Source organism: Nicotiana sylvestris, chromosome 2 (assembly GCF_000393655.2).
Source record: "Nicotiana sylvestris chromosome 2, ASM39365v2, whole genome shotgun sequence".
Classification (NCBI taxonomy): domain Eukaryota; kingdom Viridiplantae; phylum Streptophyta; class Magnoliopsida; order Solanales; family Solanaceae; genus Nicotiana; species Nicotiana sylvestris.
Genome location: NC_091058.1, coordinates 136,892,198 through 136,913,021, shown reverse-complemented (window position 1 = coordinate 136,913,021; position 20,824 = coordinate 136,892,198). Strand labels below are relative to the sequence as shown.

General features: G+C 40.6%; 2 protein-coding genes across 2 annotated transcripts; both read right to left on the bottom strand.

Annotated features, from left to right (window-relative positions):
• Positions 1 to 320: 320 nt before the first annotated feature.
• LOC138885654 (uncharacterized) lies at positions 321 to 2,852 on the bottom strand. The gene is made up of 3 exons (XM_070166627.1): positions 2,553 to 2,852; positions 620 to 680; positions 321 to 334 (listed from the first exon to the last, which is right to left on the bottom strand). The coding sequence occupies exons 1-3, from the start codon at positions 2,850 to 2,852 to the stop codon at positions 321 to 323; spliced, it is 375 nt and encodes a 124-aa protein (XP_070022728.1).
• Positions 2,853 to 6,096: 3,244 nt separating this feature from the next.
• Positions 6,097 to 7,919, bottom strand: LOC138885653 (uncharacterized). Its single transcript, XM_070166626.1, has 3 exons — positions 7,328 to 7,919; positions 6,721 to 7,169; positions 6,097 to 6,606 (listed from the first exon to the last, which is right to left on the bottom strand). Exons 1-3 carry the CDS (start codon positions 7,917 to 7,919, stop codon positions 6,097 to 6,099), a joined length of 1,551 nt encoding a protein of 516 aa, XP_070022727.1.
• Between the last annotated feature and the right edge of the window lie 12,905 nt (positions 7,920 to 20,824).

Below are 20,824 nucleotides of genomic sequence, written 5' to 3'. Positions count from 1 at the left end.
AATGTATTCCCTGCTCTCCAGGCGGGCTCCTGATTGCTGAACTTGAAATGTATTCCCTGCTCTCCAGGCGGGCTCCTGACTTCAGAATAAACAAAGCAAAGAATTTGAAATCTAAAACTTTAAATTGTACTCCCTTGTTTTCCAGGCGGGATCCTGACTGCTACGCTTGAAAGTATTCCCTGCTCTCCAGGCGGGCTCCTGACTTCAACTTGACAAAAACAAAGAAAATTTTCTGCCCCAGTTTGGTGGTTGGGGACAGATGTGATTTTAAAACTAAATCATATTACCAAGTATTACTAAGAATTGAAAGCTAAATCCCATTATTCAGGGGGTCCTGAAAATCAAAAGTCCAATTTTATCTTAAGAGTGACAACTTTTATGGCTGAATTATGCTACCCTACAGTAGACTTTACGCTAAATGTTATTATCTAATTGAACTCTTAAACTAAGTCCCATTATTCAAGATGGTCTTGAAAACTCCTAATTGCGTCCTATCTCGAACATGAAAATTTCTAAGCTAACTTATATTCCTTTGGGATATAGTTATGTTAGATTATGCTATTTCTGATCATTAAACTAGGTTCCATTTTCCAGGAGGGTCCTGAAAATCAAAACAAACCTATTTGGTGACTGCGTTTCTCCACGGAGAGTTTCTCCGGAACAAATAAAATTTCCTGCCCCTGTTTCAATCAAAGAAAATTTGTTAGTTTAAAATGGTGGTTAGCTGATGGCATTCTTGCTGAAGACCTTTCCGCTGCATTGTTTTGTTTTGACTAGCTTCTCCGAACTGGCCCTGAACCGCTTTGACTTCCTGACTGACTTTCAAACCCCATGACTTTGATGAGCTAAGTGTTCTATACCCCCGCTGTTGTCTTACCTCTGACCCCTTTATCTGAACTTTTGCGTCTCCCATGACATTACCAGACCATTCCACCGATGAAGCTTCCGGTGATTCCTTGTATTCCCCTCTTTTGTCGTATTATTCTTAGTATGCTTTGACCATTCCGTGCTTTGCAATTTTAGTAGTAGGTACTAAGCTTTGAAATCCTTTTCACTTGATTTGGACAAGACTGACATTGAAACATCTTTAGATAAATACCCAAAAGAAAATGAAATGCAATGACTTTGTGGGTTAAGGATAAGAAGAATCCAAAACCAGATGACTGCTACAAAGGGAAAAAGAAAAAGAAACTTATCTGAGTGGAACAGCTAGTACCAATGATCATGACATGCATTTCAGATTAATCGGCCCAATCTGTCCAACCAATCAACTTCCAGTTGTCGTACTTCATTGCCCCCAGAATTTCCATAACCTGATTACTTTACCCAAACCTTGACCTCGTTCATCCTGCAGTGCCTTTAAAGGTTTTCACCAGCAACAGACCTTTCTCACTTGTTGACTTTTCAACTCACTATCTCTTCAAGGTGCCCGTGAGGGTTTTCACCAATAAGACTCTCTCGTTTTAATTCCTCTCAACTCATGTCGCCTTACGGTGCCCATGAAGGTTTTCACCAATAAGACTCTCTCATTTTATTTCTCTGAACTCCCATCGCCTTACGGTGCTTGTGAAGGTTTTTACCAATAAGACTCTCTCGTTTATTTTTCCTGCTGGAACTAGAGTGCTGCCCCTGACGTTAATTACCTTTAGCTGCTCGACTTGGTATTTCTCAAAGACTGATCTGAAGGTCTTTCTTTGGACCGTAATGTGGGATTTTGGACAGGGTTAAGAAGAGAGGATATCAAAAGCTCGAAACAATTCAAATGTGTTCGAAATTACAACTTTTGGAATCGGATTTCTGACAACAACCACAGCTTCTTCCCCAGTATCTTGTTTGGGGACTTTTGGATTTTATTTTGATGGGACCGAACTGTGAGGCTGCCTACGTATCCTTAAAAGAACTCAGATCGAACGTAGTTCATGTCATAGAAATTACTTTGTTTGTTGTGATTTTTCTTTTCTTTTTATTTCTCTTCTTTCTTCTTATTGTTTTTCTTTTTGTTGTTTTTTCCTCTGTTTTCTTCTTCTTCTTTTTCCTTTTCTTTTTATTGTTTTCTTTCTCTCTTCATTCTTTCTTTCTCTTTTCATTCTTTTCTTTATCTTTTTTTCTATCTTTCTTTCTCTTTCCTTTCTTTTCTTTTTCTTTCTTCCTTTTCTTATCTTTCATGCTTATGTTTCTAATATTCTCGCTACTGATTCCGAAAGAGGGGTATGAAAGAAAATAAATAATGCTCAAAAAAGGTGACAAGGGATAAAGTGTTTCGATAGCAGAACAAAACGCCTTCGTCATTTCAATCTTCAAAACATGCCAAATACAAACAAGTACAATCAAAAAAACAAATCATACATAGTATCTCTTGACTGCATCGGAATTGATAGCCATTTCTACACATTTCCCTTCTACATCTATCAAATATAACGCGCCATTGGACAACACTCTAGTTACAACAAATGCCCCTGTCAGTTTGGGGCGAACTTTCCTTTTGCTTCAGCCTGATGAGGCAAGATACGTCACAACACTAGTTGACTTACTTCGAACTTCCGTGGACGTACCTTCTTGTTATATGCTCTTGCTATTCTTTGTTGGTACAATTGGCCATGGAATACTGCCGCCAATCTATTTTCATCAATCAGACTTAACTGCTCCAAGTGGGTTTTGACCCATTCAGCGTCATCAATTTCTGCCTCAGCAACAATTCGAAGGGATGGGATTTCAATTTCTGCGGGTATTACTGCCTCCGTGCCATACACCAACAAATAAGGAGTAACCCCTGCTAAAGTACGAACAGTAGTGTGATAACCCAGCAATGCAAATGACAACTTTTCATCCCACTGCCTAGAACCTTCCACCATTTTTCGAAGTATCTTCTTTATATTCTTGTTGGCTGCCTCAACTGCTCCATTTGCCTTAGGGCGATATGGGGTGGAATTGCGATGTATAATCTTAAACTACTGACATATCTTTGTCATCAGATGACTGTTGAGGATAGCGCCATTGTCCGTGATGATTACCTTCGGAATCCCAAATCGACAGATGATATTTGAATGCACAAAATCGACCACTACTTTCTTGGTCACAGATTTGAAAGTTTTTGCTTCAACCCACTTGGTGAAATAATCAATGGCTACCAGAATAAACTTGTGTCCGTTTGATGCTGCTGGCTCGATTGGCCCAATGACATCCATTCCCCAGGCAACAAAGGGCCATGGTGCCGACATTGTATGTAGTTCAGATGGTGGGGAGTAAATCAAATCTCCGTGTACCTGCCATTGATGGCACTTGCGCACAAAACTGATGCAATCTCGCTCCATAGTGAGCCAGTAATAACCTGCTCGGAGAATTTTCTTTGCAAGAATGTACCCACTCATATGTGGTCCACAAACTCCGGAGTGTACCTCAATCATGATTACTGTGGCCTGTCTTGCATCTATGCATCTTAACAATCCAAGATCTGGAGTTCTTTTGTATAACACCCCTCCGCTGAAGAAAAATCTGCTTGCCAATCGTCGAATTGTTCTTTTCTGATCACCTGTGGCTTGTACCGGATATACCCTTATCCGGAGGTATTCTTTGATATCATGGAACTATGGATCCCCATCAAGTTCCTCTTCTACCATATTATAGTAAGCATGTTGATCACGGACCTGAATCTGCAAAGGGTCCATATAAGCCTTATCTGGATGATGTAACATTGACGCCAAAGTGGCCAAAGCATCGGCGACTTCACTATGTATTCTTGGGATATGCCTGAACTCTATTAACTGAAATCGTTGACAAAGATCATGCAAACATTGTCTGTACGGTATGAGTTTCAAATCCCGTGCTTCCCATTCTCCCTGAATTTGGTGCACCAGGAGGTCCGATTCACCCAAGACCAAGACTTCCTGGACACCCATATCCATAGCTAACCTCAAACCTAAAATACATGCCTCGTATTCAGCCATGTTGTTGGTACAGTAAAACCGAAGTTGCGCCGTAACAGGGTAGTATTGCCCTGTTTCAGAAATAAGTACTGCTTCTATCCCCACACCTTTCATATTTGCGGCTCCGTCAAAAAAAAGTTTCCATCCAGGCTTCTCGCCTTGTTCTAACTCATCAATGTGCATCACCTCTTCATTAGGGAAATAAGTTTTCAAGGGTTCATAATCATCATCAACCGGGTTCTCGGCCAAATGGTCCGCCAAGGCCTGTGCTTTCATTGTAGTTCAGGTCACGTAGACAATGTCAAACTCTATGAGCAGGATCTGCCACTTTGCAAGACTCTCTGTGGGCATAGGCTTCTGAAAGATATACTTCAATGGATCCAAGCGAGATATGAGGTAAGTAGTATAAGATGACAATTAATGTTTCAACTTCTGTGCCACCCAAGTTAGGGCGCAACATGTCCTCTCAAGCTAGGTGTACTTAACCTCTTACGGTGTGAATTTCTTGCTGAGATAATATATGGCCTGCTCCTTCTTGCCAGTGATATCATGTTGACCCAATACACAGCCGAATGAATTGTCCAATACCGTCAAATATAGAATCAAAGGTCGCCCTAGTTCTGGCGGGACCAACACGGGTGGATTTGACAAATACCCTTTTATCCTATCAAACGCCTCCTGATATTCGTCTGTCCACCTGACCGTAGCATCTTTCTTTAATAGCTTGAAGATGGGCTCATAAGTTGTCGTGAGCTGAGCGATGAACCTGCTGATATAATTCAATCTCCCCAACAAACTCATCACCTCGGTCTTGTTCTTCGGAGGTGGAAATTCCAGGATGGCCTTGACTTTTGATGGGTCCAATTCAATACCCTGACGGCTGACTATGAACCCCAACAACTTTCCAGACGGTACCCCAAAAGCACACTTTGTAGGATTAAGCTTGAGACTGTACCTGCGAAGCCTTTGGAAGAACTTCTTCAGATCCTTGACATGGTCAGACTGCTTCCTAGACTTCACGATCACATCATCAACGTACACCTCGATTTCCTGGTGTATCATGTCATGGAATATTGTTGTCATTTCCCTCATGTAGGTTGCCCCAACATTTTTCAAACCGAATGGCATATCCCAATAGCAGTACGTTCCCCACAGCATGATGAATGTCGTCTTTTCTGCATCTTCCTCGTCCATTAATATCTGATGATAACCCGTATAACAAATCCATGAAAGAACCAATCTCATGTTTGGCGCAATTGTCAATCAAGATATGGATGTTCGGAAACAGGAAATTGTCTTTTGGACTTGCCTTGTTGAGATCCTGATAGTCAACACACACCCTGGTCTTGCCATCCTTCTTTGGCACAGGCACAACATTGGCTAACCAGGTGGGATACCGCGTGACTCGAATAAATTTCGCATCGAACTGCTTGGTGACCTCTTTTTTGATCTTTACACTCATATCCGTTTTGAACTTTCTCAGCTTCTATTTGACAGGTGGAAATGCCAGTTCAGTGGGCAACTTGTGAACAACTAAATTAGTGCTTAGACCCGCCATGTCGTCATAGGACCATGCAAAAATGTCTTTGTATTCGAACAGTGCTCTGATTATCTCCTCCCTGAGTTAAGGTTCTAGATGGACACTTATTTTAGTTTCACGGACATTTTTTTGGTCCCCTAAATTAACTGCTTCTATATCGTTCAAATTAGGTTTGAGCTTTTCCTCAAACTGACTTAGTTCTTTACTAATTTCTTCATAGGCCTCATCATCATCAAATTCCAACTCGTCATCACACTCAATTTCTTGTATTATTACTTCAGAGTTAGATTGACTTTTAAAAATGGGCCGAAGATTCCTCATGCATGTTATGTCATTGATATCAGCATAAAAAGAACTGTACAAAATAAGAAAACAAAAATAAAATTAGAAGAAATGAAGGAAAAGGAACAATTGCATTTCATTGAATATAAAGATAGCAGGGTTTTAACACATCCAACTGGATAGAACATAACATCTGAATTACAGACCCTGGAATAATCCAGACAACTAAAAGAAAATCAAAACCCACTACCTAGACTCCCTCCGGATAGGAAGTGGAGTAGCTTCCCAGTTGTTGACTTTTGCACGTGGTCCCACAAATTGCACATCTGCCTTACTGGACCATTCCCCAGCCTAGGCCATATTGACCTCGGCGGATAACCTTTCGAACCCCTTCTCCAAATCTCCATCAGCTCCAATCAGTGGTCCAGGGACCCTTGACAACAGTTGCTTTCTGGTACCTGGCCTGACGAATAACCTAGACAGACACGGGACTGGCTTTGGCAATGCCCATGCTTTCTTTTTCATTTTCCTAGATCTTCTCATGTCTGCAACGGTAGGTTTGAACCCTAGACCAAAAGTATCTAGATTCCTTGGGAGGGAGACTGGTTGCACAATACCTTGCAGAGATGTACCCAAACCCTTGCCCGGTACGAAACCGTTTTTCAACATTTCGACAGCTACCATGACTGATGGCGCAGCCATCTTTCGAGTTGGCACGCACTTGCCTTCCGTAATTTTCTCTACTAATACTGTGTCAGAAACCTGATAAACCCATGGTCCCATGCCATTGTCAACCTCTATGAACGGCACAATGTCACCATTGGGCACACACAAATTATCTTCGCCATGTACAACAATTTCCTGTCGATCCCATTCAAACTTGACCATTTGATGCAGAGTAGACGGAACTGCTTTGGCAGCATGGATCCAGGGTCGTCCCAACATCAGATTTTATGAAACAACCACATCGAGCACCTGGAATTCCATAGTAAATTCAACTGGCCCAATTGTGAGCTCAAGCACTATGTCCCCGACTGAATCCTTCCCTCCACCGTCTAATCCCCGGACGCAAATACTGTTCTTGTAAATCCTTTCATCCTCCACTTGCAAGTTGTTCAATGTGGAGAAAGGAAAGATGTTCTCACTAGATCCATTATCAACCAGTACCTGAGTAACCACAGAATCTTCGCATTTCACCATCAGATAGAGGGATCTATTGTGCTTGATACCCTCCATGGGTAACTCATCATCAGAAAAGGTGACTCGGTTTACCTCAAATATCTTGTTAGCTATCTTTTCCAAGTGGTTTACTGAGATTTTGTCAAGAACATGGGATTCGTCAAGATCTTCATCAAAACTCGACGGTGCTCGTCGGAATAGATCAGTAATGATAAGAGCGAGATCTGAGCCGGTGTTTTCCTCAACTGCTCGACAATGGAATATTCCTGTACTTTCATATTTTTCAAAAATTCCTCTTCTTCTTCCTCGGACACAGTTTTTTTCACCGACACTAGATTGTCTTTGGAAGTTTTAGCTTTTCTCAACTCTTCGGGGGCAAAGCATCTCCCCGATCGAGTCAAACCATGGGTCTCACACACTTTTTCTCTAACCTCTTTCCTCTGGTAAGTTACTGTCACTCGTTCATAATTCCATGGGACCACCTTGTTGCTGATCACTGGAAGCTGAGTTGCTGGTTTTAAAATAACAGACTCTGTGTGAGCACCCTTCATGACCACGACAGGTTTACTTGTAACCCCTGGTACCACCACTTTAGCTTTCTCTGGTTTCACTGCAACAGCACTTGACGACCCTTTCTCGGCTACCACAGTTGGCTTGTTATCTACCTCTTTCCGTTGGACCACTGATTTCCCATTGGTTACCATTTCCTTTGAATTGGTTTCACTGGAGCAGATCATCATCATCGTCTGCGAGAGTTTCTTAGCCTCCCATCCCTTGTGTATCAACTCAATCATATGGGTTTCATGGTGAGCTGGTAGTAAATTTTGGTTGATGTTTGGTGTTTCTGGGGCATGAACCTTGATCCAATGAGTATCAATGAGCTCTTGTACGACTGTTTTTAGTTTCCAGCATTTCTCTGTATCGTGGCCCAGGGCCCCTGAACAATACTCACAATTTACCGAGCGACCAAGATTTTTGGGAAGGGGATTCAGCATTTTAGCCTCGATCGGATTCAACATGCCTAACTGTCTCAATCTGTGGAATAGGCTAGTATATGATTCTCCCAAAGGAGTGAATGTCTTCTCCTTCTGCACCCTTTCATTCTTAAAGGCTTGATTGGGTCGAAAACCTGTTCCAGGGGGTGTTTTGTAGGCTTTTGGGGTGGATGGGTATTTTGTGAAGTTTGGTAGGGACTCTGTGGAGCTGGCATACACCATTGCGCGTGAGCGGGAGGTTGGATATAGGTTTGTGCGTGATAGACAGAAAAATGGGGATCTGGCGGTGGGTAGTAATGTTGTGGTGGGATATATGGAGTATGGGGGTATGTTTAGGGATAGGGTCGAGGCTGGTTGTAGAATGGTGGAAGGTTCCTTGCTCCACCCCAAGCTGTCGACTCGATCATTGCAACATCCTCTTTCTTCTTCTTTCCAAGTACACCCTCAGTACCGTTTTGAATGGCCTGGGTAGTTGCTTTGATTGCTGAGTAACTCATGATCTTATTGGACTTGAGTCCCTCTTCAACCATACCTCCCATTTTCACAACTTCATTAAAGGACTTGCCCACTACTGACACCAAATGACCAAAATAAGTGGGCTCCAAAGCCTGCAAGAAATAATCAACCATCTCGCTTTCTTTCATGGGGGGGTCAACCCTCGCTGCTTGCTCTCTACAATGGAACCCATATTCTCGGAAACTCTCACCGGGCTTCTTCTCAATCTTTGTCAATGACAGACGATCTGGGATGATTTCGAGATTGTACTGAAAATGACAGGCGAAGGCTTGGGCCAAATCGTCCCATGTGTACCACCTGCTATGATCTTGTCAGATGTACCATTCTAGCGCTGACCCACTCAAACTTTGGCTAAAATACACCATCAGCAATTCATCTCTTCCACCTGCTCCTCTCATCTTGCTACAAAACCCTTTTAAGTGTGCTACCGGGTCGCCATGCCCATCGTACAGATCAAACTTGGGCATTTTAAACCCCGCTGGCAACTGAACATCTGGGAACATACATAAATCCTTATAGGCCACACTTACTTGGCCTCCCAGCCCCCTCATATCTTGGAACGATTGCTCTAAGCTTTTGACCTTTCTGGTCATCTCTTCATGCTCAGGATTTCTAGGTGGTTTCTCGGTCTCTGTCGGGATATCAAGATGAGGAATGTAAGGATATGGTTCTGAAACTTTGAAGGTGGGTTCAGGGGGATAGTACTGGTTATCGTGAGTTTAGAACATGGGTTCACTGGAAGATCGGTGCAATGTAGCAGGTGGAGGTACCACAAAAACAAAAGGGTCAACTCAAGTCAAACCTTAACCTTAATCCTCCACAGGAACAATGAGTACCATCCAAGAACCGCCTGAAGTGGTCAGGGAACAGGCTCGGCTACAATTACATATGTGGTGGAATGATCTAGACGAAGATGGTCAGAAATGGGTGAAAAAGCACTTAGGTGATCTTATAGACATCTTTGAAATCAAACCACGGGAAGATCTGGTCAAAGCTTTGGTAACGTTCTGGGATCCTGTCCACAATGTCTTTCGTTTCTCAGATTTCGAGATCACCCCTACTTTGGAGTAAATAGCCGGGTACATTAAATTCGGACGGTACTTGAGGAAGCAAAAACTCATATTTCCAATGGCTCCATCGGTGCACCAGTTCTTTGACCTCTTGAATATTAGTAAACAGACTAATAAGGAACGCGTGAGCAACAGGTGATGTGATTTCCATTTCTTATACTTTAGGTTTGGGTATTCCTCTGGTTTTGAAACGCATAAAAAGTGCCTGAGCAACAAACTGAACAAGGGCCTTTGGCAAATTCATCGTCGGTTCGCATTTATTATGGCATTCTTGGGGATCATGGTTTTTCCGAATGAGAAAGGAACGGTAGATATTCGCATGGCTAGAATTGCACAAATCCTCACTACCAAGGAAGAACATACACTTGCCCCATTGGTGCTAGCAGATATCTATCGCGCATTGACTGTATACAAAGCAGGGGATCAGTTTTTTGAGGGTTGCAGTATCATTCTGCAAATGTGGTTGATCGAGCATCTTCGACATCATCCCAGATTCATGAGTTACGATTCGAACCCAAACAACTTCATCATTAGTTATGAGGAAAGGATAAAAGATTACAACACACCAGAAGACTTTGAAGCATAGGTTTCTCATTTGAAAGCTCTCGACGCAGGTCAGGTTGAGTGGACTATAGGATGGCTCCCGAGGACAGAAGCCATCTATATGACTGCTACTAAAGGATACCTGAGCATAATGGGCGTAAGGAGTATTAATCCATATGCACCGCAGAGGGTCTTGAGGCAATTGGGGAGGTATCAGATTGTGCCTGAAGATGAAGATCTAAGCATCCAGGTCATAGAGTTGCATCTAGAAGCCGCATTGCCTGAGGCTGTAGTTCAGCAGGATTGGAATAGCTGCCGGTATCTCAAAAATGGAACCCAGGTACCAGACGTCGCCAAGGGGGAAGTAGATCCAAATTACGCTACTTGGTTTGAGGAAATGTCTTATGTAAACAACGAGCCAAAGCACGAGAGGCCCGCCAAAAGGCCTCATGTTCAAGCCTTTGATGATAATATTCAAGAGAGGTTAGCTTGGGGGAGAAGGTGAAGGAATATAAGGCCATTATCAACGGTCTGCGAGAAGAATTGAGAAATGTCACCTTCAACAATGATTTGCAGGCACACGAGGCTGAAGGTGAAAGGAGAAGATTGGTACGAGAAAATGAGGCCCTCAGAGCTCAAGTTCGACAGTTGAAAATTGAAGCCGAGAACCCAGGCCAAAGAAGGAAAGATGAGAGGCTCATTTACAACCTCACTCAAAAGGTACGTGACTACGAAGATGACCTGCAGAAAGCCGAGTCTGAACTAGCAAAAGCACGGGCAAGGTTGGCCAAAAGCGCCAAGGGGCGTGCAACTTTCGTTCAACAGATGAAAGAAAGATATGAAAGAGGGGTCACAAGTTGGTAAAAGGCAATCGGCAACCTCGTGGGGGAAATGGCTAAACAAGCCAAAAATTTTAAGGCTGAAAGAGAACATTGTTACGCCTTAATGGCACGGCTAGAAAGTGGCGGGGGAGGGTACGGGACTTGTTTGGGCGGTGGATCTTGAGAAGTATGGGAAGTGGTGCCTTGACATTATTGGTAGAGGGGGAAGGCTGGAGATGAGTTCACAGTGGGAGGCTCCGGAGGTTGGGCTGATGGTGGGATATAAGAAGGATTGGAGGGATAAACCGGTGGTCGATGCCCTTTCGCCCAAGCTTGGTACATTTCAGCCATCTGCTGTTTCAGCTTATACATTTCCTCCCTCATTGTATTAACGTCCACTTCTTCCACCTCTTTCGATAGGTCGATAATACTTGTTTCTAGTTCCTGGTCGACCATATTCAGCCTTTCTTTCGATCGGGTGTTGTAGGAGTGAGTTGCCAGAATGTCAGTCAACTAACCACCTGTCGGAACTGAATACATCAAATAAACAACCTTGTTAGTGATTAGGCTTTAATCAGATTGGTAACCTCACATTGGGCATGAATGCACCTAAACAGTTAACTATCTCTTTATTATGTATTTGATCGGTTGCATGCATCATCCCGGCCTTTTCTTTCTTTTAGTTGCAAACATCCCCTCTTCTTTTCTTTCCTTTCCCTCCCTTTCATTCTGGCCTCTATTCTCTCCTTGTTTATACTCTCTCTTATTTTCTCTTTTGTTTCTTGTTTTTCTGCTCTTTCCTTTTCTTTACTCTCTTGTTTTTCCTCTTATTTCTTTCCCCCTTTTTTTCTTTCTTTTGGTTATGGTCGAATCCTATGGAGATTGCCTACGTATCATAACCCCGCATGAATCAGACCGAGCGTAGTTCTGGTGGATAAGTGTAAAATAAAGTAAAAACATTTGGGACTTTCAATTTTTATATAAAACGCTATTACAAAGACTAAAACTAACAGACTCGAAAGAAACTAATAGACTCGAGATACAGACTCAAAAACAAACAACCCGCATGCTCTAATAACAGAAATACAGACTCCAAAACAGCTGGCAGACTTTAACGAAAAGAAAACACAGACTCAAGAAATCACGAATACATCAATGCCTCAACTGTCCCTGGGACCCACGGGGCGGCATTCGGCCTTGCTGTGGGCCGACTTGCTAAATCCTCCTGAAGGTGGTAGAGATCTTCCATTACCCGGCAAACAAAAATCATCACAGTGGCGAAGATCATGGATCTCGTCATATCCTCACAGCTATTGCACTTCATTGCGATATAGTTGGCAACCCTTTTGACTCGCTCTCTTATGACGCCCTTCTCTTGCAACAAAAGCCCAATTTGTTCCGTTATGGCTTCCAACGTTCGTTCGGCTACCTGGTTTTGCTCTTGGAGTTGTTTCAAGTTTTTCGAAGAAGAAAAGAAAAAGAACAAATAAAAGAAGAAAAGAGCCATAATCTCTTCCCCTATATGCCAGCTTTGGCCAAATGGCTGTTTTCGCAAATGCGGTCCCTTCGCAATTTTACGCGAATTTTGAGGCCGGGGGAATTATTTTATGACCCCTCACAAACGTGCCCATTATTTTACGAAAATAGCCTTTCAACAACTGAAAAAATACTCTGAGGCTACCTTGGCAAGAACGGTTTAAGACATAACCGAAGCTGTATCGGCTTATTTTGACCAAAATCAAGATTGCATTCATTCGACCATCGACTCTCTTTTCTTATTTTTCTTTTTCTCTTATTTTCAAAAAATAAGGCTGAACCTGATGTAGGTTGCCTACGTATCCCACATCCGGTGAGAATCAGACCTTCGTAGTTTGGTCAATTTTAACACATTTGAAAGAACACAGTGTTTGACTTTTTTTAAAAAATAACCCTTTTTTTGAAAAAAATACTGGGCAGAGTTTCAGGACGTTTTTCAAATATCGGGACATTTTAGAACCGGGTTTTATTTCCTTCCCTATATCACTCTTGGTTTTCCTTTCTTCTTTTTTTCCGCTTTATTTTCCCTAGCCGGTCAGCATGCAAGCCAAAACAAATAAATGTTCACATAGCACATAGAATGCATCCGGATGGTTTGTTATTTCGGGTACACCTGTCCTAGACGGACCCAACCCCTGTGTTGAGTCCCCTAAGTTAAATGCACATGATGCAAACAAATGTTCCTACTAGGGATCCGGCATGGGGCTGTGTTTTTCTAGGTTTAAATCCTGGGGTTTTGGTCTAGACTCAGGGTACCCGAGCGGACAACTGGGGCCGAGGAGGGGGCGACGTACCGGGAGCACTGAAGTCTACCCGGCCTTGTCGCTTGCCCAGCCTCATTCTATTTGGTAGAATTTCTACAGAAAAAGCAGGCTACGCGAACGTATGCACCATTTTCAGAAGACTCAGATGGGTGGCGTAAGAAGACAGTTATATACAATTCCAGCAATATCAAAGCGGTAAACAGATAGCAATTAGCATAAAGGTTCACACAATACAATATTATGAACAATAAATAAAGCCAAGTAAAAATCATGAAACAAGCTCGAATTCTTGAACCCTGAACCAGAGATTCTAGGTTTGTTCCCCAACAGAGTCACCAGAACTGTCACACCTCCTTTTTACCTTAAACCCCCGGAAGGGTAGAAATATAAGAGTTTTTCCAATTAAAGGACAATCGAAACGGGATTGTTTATTTATTAAAAATTAGAGTCGCCACTTGGGATAATTTATGGTGTCCCAAGTCACCGGTTAAAATCCCGAGTCGAGGAAGTTGACTATTATTTATGGTCCGCGAACACAGAAATTCAGGTAAGGAATTCTTTAACCCGGGAGAAGGTGTTAGGCATTCCCGAGTTCTGTGGTTCTAGCATGGTCGCTTAGCAATTTATACTTGGCTTAAATTGTTTAAATATTCATTTTTAGGACCTATGTGCATTTATCTATTAACCGCTTTTTAATTAAGAAAATTATCCCGAAACGGGTCACGCGTACGTGTACCCATTTGTTTGGCGTGTGAAAAATCATGACATGCGAACGTGTCCACTATTAATAACACTTTTTAAAAAAAAAAGATTTGGCCAAAGTTGCACGTGTCTAAAGCAAACGACAAACATTTGTCATTTTGTATGATTAAATGGTAGACAGCGCACCTTGGACTATATGAGCTAATTTAATTAATAACCTACGAAAACCCATTTTTATTATTAAGAATGTTTGTTCGAAGTTGCGCGAACGCATACTCTGAATTGGTTTTTAGAATCGTAATCATTTCACGCGAAGGTGTACACAATCACAGTTGTATTTTAAACGGCCTTAAAGGTTTTTCTACAAATATTCAACAATTATTCCTAAAATCGAGTTAGAATTGCTAAGGCCACGAATTACGGGCTAACTACACTATGAAAAGCAAACGGGCTAATTCAAGGCACATGGATATACAGCTCAGAAGTATTCACGTGGAGAAGGGGCATGGTAGCTCATTTGCTAGGCCCATATTCTTTTTCTTGAAATTACTCCCTTAAATTTAGTCACATGACCAGTTCGAAGATCCAGGCGAGCTGGACATAGTCCCCAAGAATCAGCACAAACCATTGTCCAAAACCTGATTTCTTAAAGCCCAAAGCTATTTCTCTAATAATTCATTTGAAATGCCCTCGCAAAGAATCATACCACAGGGCATGTATTAAAACGAACGATTTAATCATGAAGACTAAAAGTTAAGCTACAATCCGAATCCAGCAAACTTTAGCGGAATAAAACAAATTTTGATATAAGAATGGACAAAGACAAGAAAACTACAACTTCTGAAAACAAACCTTACAATGAACACATTAAAACAAATGCATAGTCCTTGAAAATGCAGGTAGGTCCTGGGCAAATTATTCTCAGTAACCAAACCTATATCATGAGGAGAATGGACTGAACCACACTTTCACATTTTGGAAAGGTTAAACGAGCGCAATAAATCAGATCCAATAAAAATAACAAGTAAATCAAACCAATGAGATCCACAATCAAAATTTGCAGCCAGAAGAATGAATCGATGCACTGCTTGCACAGTGCGAAACAGGGCAGATTTTCAGCTAAACAATTAAAGGTGAACATGATAAAGGGAAGGTCAAACTACTCTACATATTCTAACAGTTTCCCAAAGATATGAGTGACATTCACGAACAAGACATAAGCATGGCTGAGCTTAGCACTGACTTACAGCACTGTATTAGTCCAATAGTCTAACATTATTTATAACACATTGGTACAAATCCCAAGTCTTAAAAGGAAATAGACTACAAACTATATGACTAACTACTCATAATGATTAACGAGAGAAATGTGCAAAAATTACAAGAAGACCAATAGCCTCTGCTCGAAAGAACAAAACAAACATTTCAGCTTGATTTCATAGGCTTCTGGTCTAGATTTACTCAAGGTTCAAATGTCCTTACATACCTGAAAATGTGAAGAAATCAACAGCGAGATAATCAGAAAACCCAGCAGCAGTAACAAGCAGCAAAATGGACCTTAAATTCAGTGGAACAGTGTACCAAAACAGCTCAAAATCCCCGAAAATGCAATTCAACCGACTATATTGCAGTGTCAAACACACTTTCACACAAGCAAACACCCAACACCTGGACTTAATGACTAAGTCTCAAGCCATCTTAGCCCTCGATTGTTCAGAGATCATTTCAGAAGTGAGAGCCTCAAGAATTACAGAAAAAAATCTTTCAATGGAACAATGATATTTTTTTTTAGTTGTTATGATTTCTCCTGTATTTCAGCCTTTTCAGTCTCTCTAAGGTGTAAAAAACTGTCTTGAATGAGAAGATGGCTTTCTTTTTTAAGGCTGAGGGTCTTCTGTGTGCCTTCCAAGGCAGCCAGATTTTCTAAAATACCCTCATATGGCATCTTTCAAAACTGATTTTTGGACAGTTGTCCATTTCCTTCAGATATTTTAATTTACAGCCTGTTTTCCCTAACCATTTTGGGCAGCTGTCCATTTAGGAATCTTCCCATCAGTTATTAAAGATTCCTTAGGTTTAAACAATCTCCAAAATTACCCCCTAAAGTTCCCCATTATTCACTTACCCCCATTAAATTCTGAATGCTCACTATCACAGTAACAGTAAACAAACGGGCTGACACTTTCAAACAAATTGAAATTCAAAACAACTATTGAAATTATGAGAGGCTAGCTTGAATACCCTTCACACATAAACATAAATTCAGAAAATGTTCTTGAAACAAGAATTAATGCGAACGATGAACTATACTTGACTCAGTTCCAAAATTAATTCACAAATGTGAAATAAAACCCAGTGGAAAGAAGAAATTCTCGTGAATTGAAACCAAATTAAACTCAAACCTTACGAAGCCGATTGTCATCGACAACTACGCAAACAAGCTAACTAACAAACTTACAACCATAACATAATGCAATTAATCAAGAGACAAAAATTCTGAAAAACTGGAAAACAAACAACCAAGCAAAAAAATAGAAGAGATCAACAGAAACCAATCGACGCAAAGGAAATTCTCCCAAACCTGCTTCGGCAAGAACTACATGAACTCGAACAACCTTGGAGGAGACAGTGAACCTTTGATGGTCATTAATCGGTTGTCCCTAGCAAAAGACAAACGATTAATGACGGTATCGGGTTCACTTGACCTTGCTAAGCCAAAAAGGAACCCAAGGAGAAACTTGGCTATCCGGCCTTCTGCTTTACCACTGATGGACCATTTTGAAATGAAACAAACACGTATTTGAGGCAGGAAGGAGATGAGGGGTTGCATGGTGTGATTTTGGGTGGATCTGGGAATTTTAGGGTTTTCGGTGCTAACCTCAGATCTAAAATTCGAGGCGATGGAAGGGGATTTGAGAGGGACTGTTTGGAGATTTGGGATGGGGAGGTGGAAAGGAGTTCATGGTGTTAATTCGGTGGCGATTGGACTCCGCCGCCGCCACCGGATGGTGGGGAATTCTGAGGCGGCTACTAGGGTTTGGGGGGCAGGGTTCTGAAGTTGGGGTGTTAGGACGATGAACTGAGGGGGGGGTGTTCGGACATATATATACTCCCCAGGCTTTAGTTCTGAGTCGTTCGATCAAGTAAGGATCAACGGCTCATATTCGCACTGGTCGAAACGGCGTCGTTTCGCCTGAAAGGGGATCCGGACCGGGTATAGGCGGGTTTGGGCTGGAATTGGGCGGGTACGAGGGGGAGGCAATTGGGCTGAAGAGGGGTTTAAATAAATGGCCCAAATCGAATTTCCCTTTGTTTTTTTTTTTTTTGAATCTTTTCTTCTTTTTTTTCAATTTCCAAATTTCTTTTCTTTCCAAAATTAGAAATAAATCCTAAATTAATTATTAAAACTAATATTATCCTAACAAATTAAACTAATTAACCTCTAAAGATAATTATCATACTAATTAAATACCAAATTAAAGAAAGCTAACAAAATTCGAGAAATTAAAATTAAAATGCAAAAATGAACTATTTTTTGTGATTTTTCCAGTTTTATAAACACTAAATTACTAATTATTTCAAACATGCACAAAATTAAATCATAAATGCAAATGCAACATATTTTGTATTTTTCATTAATTAACAAACGAAATGCACAGACAAAAAATGCAAATAATTAACAGCAAATGCCACAAAATTGCAAATAATGAAACGAAATTACCTTGTTTTGAATTTATGGGAGTATTTCATATAGGGCAAAAATCACGTGCTCACATTTGGTATAAAACCTAGAAATTTGGTATTTTTGGATTTTGACCACGAAATTGGACATGGAATTTGGAATAAGTTATATATTTGAGTTTGTAATATTATGGGTAATATTTATTTTCAATAACTTTCGAAATCTGGTAACATGGACCCAGGGTTTACTTTATTGACTTTTCGAGCGAAGTTGGGAATTGTTATAAATTGGTTTATTATGGGTATTAGAACTCGTTTTAATTCGATTGCACATTGGTTGTGTAGTTTTCGACCGTCAAGCATTGGTTTGAGGTGTTAGAGTGATGTCAGAGCCGGTTATGGAACTTCCGAGCGAGGTAAGTATCTTTTCTAACCTTGTAAGAGGGAATTAACCCCATAGGTGATTTGATTTAATATGTGCTTCTAATTTTTGGGGGCTACATATGCACGAGGTGACGAGAGTCTGTACGTAGCTACTAATTGTGCTATGTCCAGGTAGTCTAGGATCCAAATCATGTTATATTTGCGATATTTGCCCCTATTTGTTAATTTAATAATTTAAATCTTATTGGAACTTGTTAAAGGTATTGTAAAAAGTTAAACTTATTTACTTGAGTTTTAGACGGGTCACTTGACCGTTAATGAGAACTTATATTTTTTTGAACATTAATCCTTAATAATCTTGAATCGATTATTTTAATATATTTTCTCTTCTTGTATAGCGGGCCGAACAACAGATATATGCATCTATGATTCGTGTCGTTCGACCCTCAGCAGTGCAAAATTTATATTTGTATGTTGGATCGGGTCATACAACCTCGTCATAATTCGTGCGTAAAAATTCGTGGAGCCAATTATAATCAATATTGTCTCATTGGCTTGAAAGATTAATTTGTTAAACGATGGAAATTAAATTTGGGATCCACTATCAGTAAAAGAATTGTTTATATATTTCTTGTTATTTAGTTTTCAACTGTATTTACATAATCCAGGCTTAATCAAAATTTTGTATTTTATTGTTAGCCTATAGTAAATGTCGGAGTTGACCCCTCGTCATTACTTCTTTGAAGTTAGACTAGATACATAATGGGTAGGCAATGACTTATGTAACCATACTACACTTGCTGCATATTTTGTGCAGGTACATATATGTCTAGTAGACTTGCGGGGTCAGAGGCGCGGCTATTGCGTGGACTTAGGTGAGCTGCATCCCATGTTACGAGTCCGCAACACACAGAGTCTCTAGCAGAGTTATTTACACTCTCCTGTCTAATTGTATTCCAGACAGTTATTGTATTGTACCATGTTTCTTAATTAATGCTCATGCACTTGTGATATTGGGTTTTAGGGTGCTTATGGGTTGTTTATTAGGATAGTGGTGAAAAATATTATCATTTACCCTATAAATTTTATTTCTCACTATTTAATTGAAGTAAGTTATGATTTCAAAAATATTAAAATGAGCAATTAAGTTCATCATTTATTGTCGGCTTGTCTGACTGCGGTGTTAGGAGTCATCACGACCTTTAATGGATTTTCGGTCGTGACAAGACCTGTGGGCCTGTGCCTTTAAGTTGGGCTGAAGTGGATGTAGGAGAATGTTGGAGAGAAATTCAAAAATAACCAGATTTACAACTGGTCGTTTAAAAATAGTCCAGTTTCAAAAGTATTCGAAATTTAGTCATTTTTCATATAAAGATAAATTTGAGCGAAAACACTGTTCAAAACCAAGAAAATACGGCAGTATATTATACTGGAGTTCCAGCATAAGTATTGTGAGCACGTGATTTTTTTTTGCCTTAACAAAAACTACTCCAAAATAAAATAAATTTCTTTTACTGTGTAATTTTTGAATTTTGTGTGGTGTTAAATATTTGTGTTATGTCCGTAAATGTTTACTTTGTCATAATAAAATGAAAAATAAAATAAAATACATGTTGCATGCATATAGGATTTAATTATGCATTTAAAAGATAATTTAAATAAAATCACAAAAAATATGCGATAGTTCTATTTAAAATATTTCACTGTGTGATTGATGTTTCGTCTATGTGTTAAATAATTGTTATAGAGTAATTAATATATTTTTGTGAAGTTAAAATTGTTTTATAATTAAAATTGGAAATTTAAATTAGAAAAATAAAATAGTTGAAAAAGGAATAAAAATCGGACCTGGATTTAAATCCAGGCCCAAGCCAAATTACCCCCTTTAGCCCAATCCAGGCAGCCCAAGTCCGGTCCAGTCCAAAGCCAAGACCAAACGACGACGTTTGGCCACATTTATCAAGGACCATTGGATCAAATCCAACCAACGGACGCGATTTCATCACCTTTACCCGTAACCTGTAACCCGATCCAGTGACCCGACTCAGTCCGACCCCAACATTAAACCAAACGACGTTGTTTGGATTAGTGGATTGATCCTGGCCCTTCATCTAACTTGATCGGACGGACAATACCAATCCACCCCACCCCTATATAAATCCCAAGCCCTACCCCGGCCCCTAACTGAACACCCCCCTCCTCTCACTGTTCACCATCTTCCTCAGACCCTCCCACCTAACCCTAGCCGCCCTAAGACCCCAAAGCCTGAAACCCGGCGGCATCAACGCCGCCGGTCACCAAAATAACACCCTAAGATCCCCTGAACATCCTCTACACGAATATGACCTTAGATTCCTTCGAATCAGGCCCCAACCCTTCGAATCTTAAATCGAAGGTTGGCCTGAAAACCTGATCTAAACCTAACAGTCCCAAATCGACACCATAGCTTCCCCTAGTCACCCTGAGTATGGATCTATTGTTTGTTTGGCTCGAATCAGTTCCGAGCTTCTCGAATCTTCTTTTGAAGATTCGGACCAAACAAGAACAAACTCAGATTTGTTTTAAGCTGACACCAAATGACCCCTAGGCTACCCTCACCCTTGTATCATGTTTGGTTCTCCTCGAATCTGACCAGAAATGGTTAAATCCCAAATCGAATTTTCAAGAACCCTAAAAATACCAAACTTTCGGATTCCGTTCAGATTGAGTAAAGATTGAGGTTTAATCGACCTTAGTCGAAGTATTTTCAGTGGAAAATATTTCGACTAAGGTCTGTTTGATTTCAAACAAAAATCCGAAGCCGAGTTGAGTTCGAGTTTGATTAAAATTCAGAGGTACTTTTCTATTTCTGTTTGTGATATTCTTGTATGTATTTTCGTTTGTTTAAT

Excerpts from the sequence above, each read along its gene's own strand:
- LOC138885654 (XM_070166627.1), bottom strand. The coding sequence starts at position 2,852 with ATGGTGGAAGGTTCTAGGCAGTGGGATGAAAAGTTGTCATTTGCATTG. Across the intron at positions 681-2,552 it reads CAAGAGCATATAACAAGAAG|GGGCAGGAAATTTTATTTGT; the intron begins GTACGTCCACGG and ends TGATTGAAACAG.
- LOC138885653 (XM_070166626.1), bottom strand. The coding sequence starts at position 7,919 with ATGCTGAATCCCCTTCCCAAAAATCTTGGTCGCTCGGTAAATTGTGAG. Across the intron at positions 7,170-7,327 it reads AAAAGTGTGTGAGACCCATG|TTGAGGAAAACACCGGCTCA; the intron begins GTTTGACTCGAT and ends ATTGTCGAGCAG. Across the intron at positions 6,607-6,720 it reads AATTTACTATGGAATTCCAG|GAAATTGTTGTACATGGCGA; the intron begins GTGCTCGATGTG and ends TGGGATCGACAG.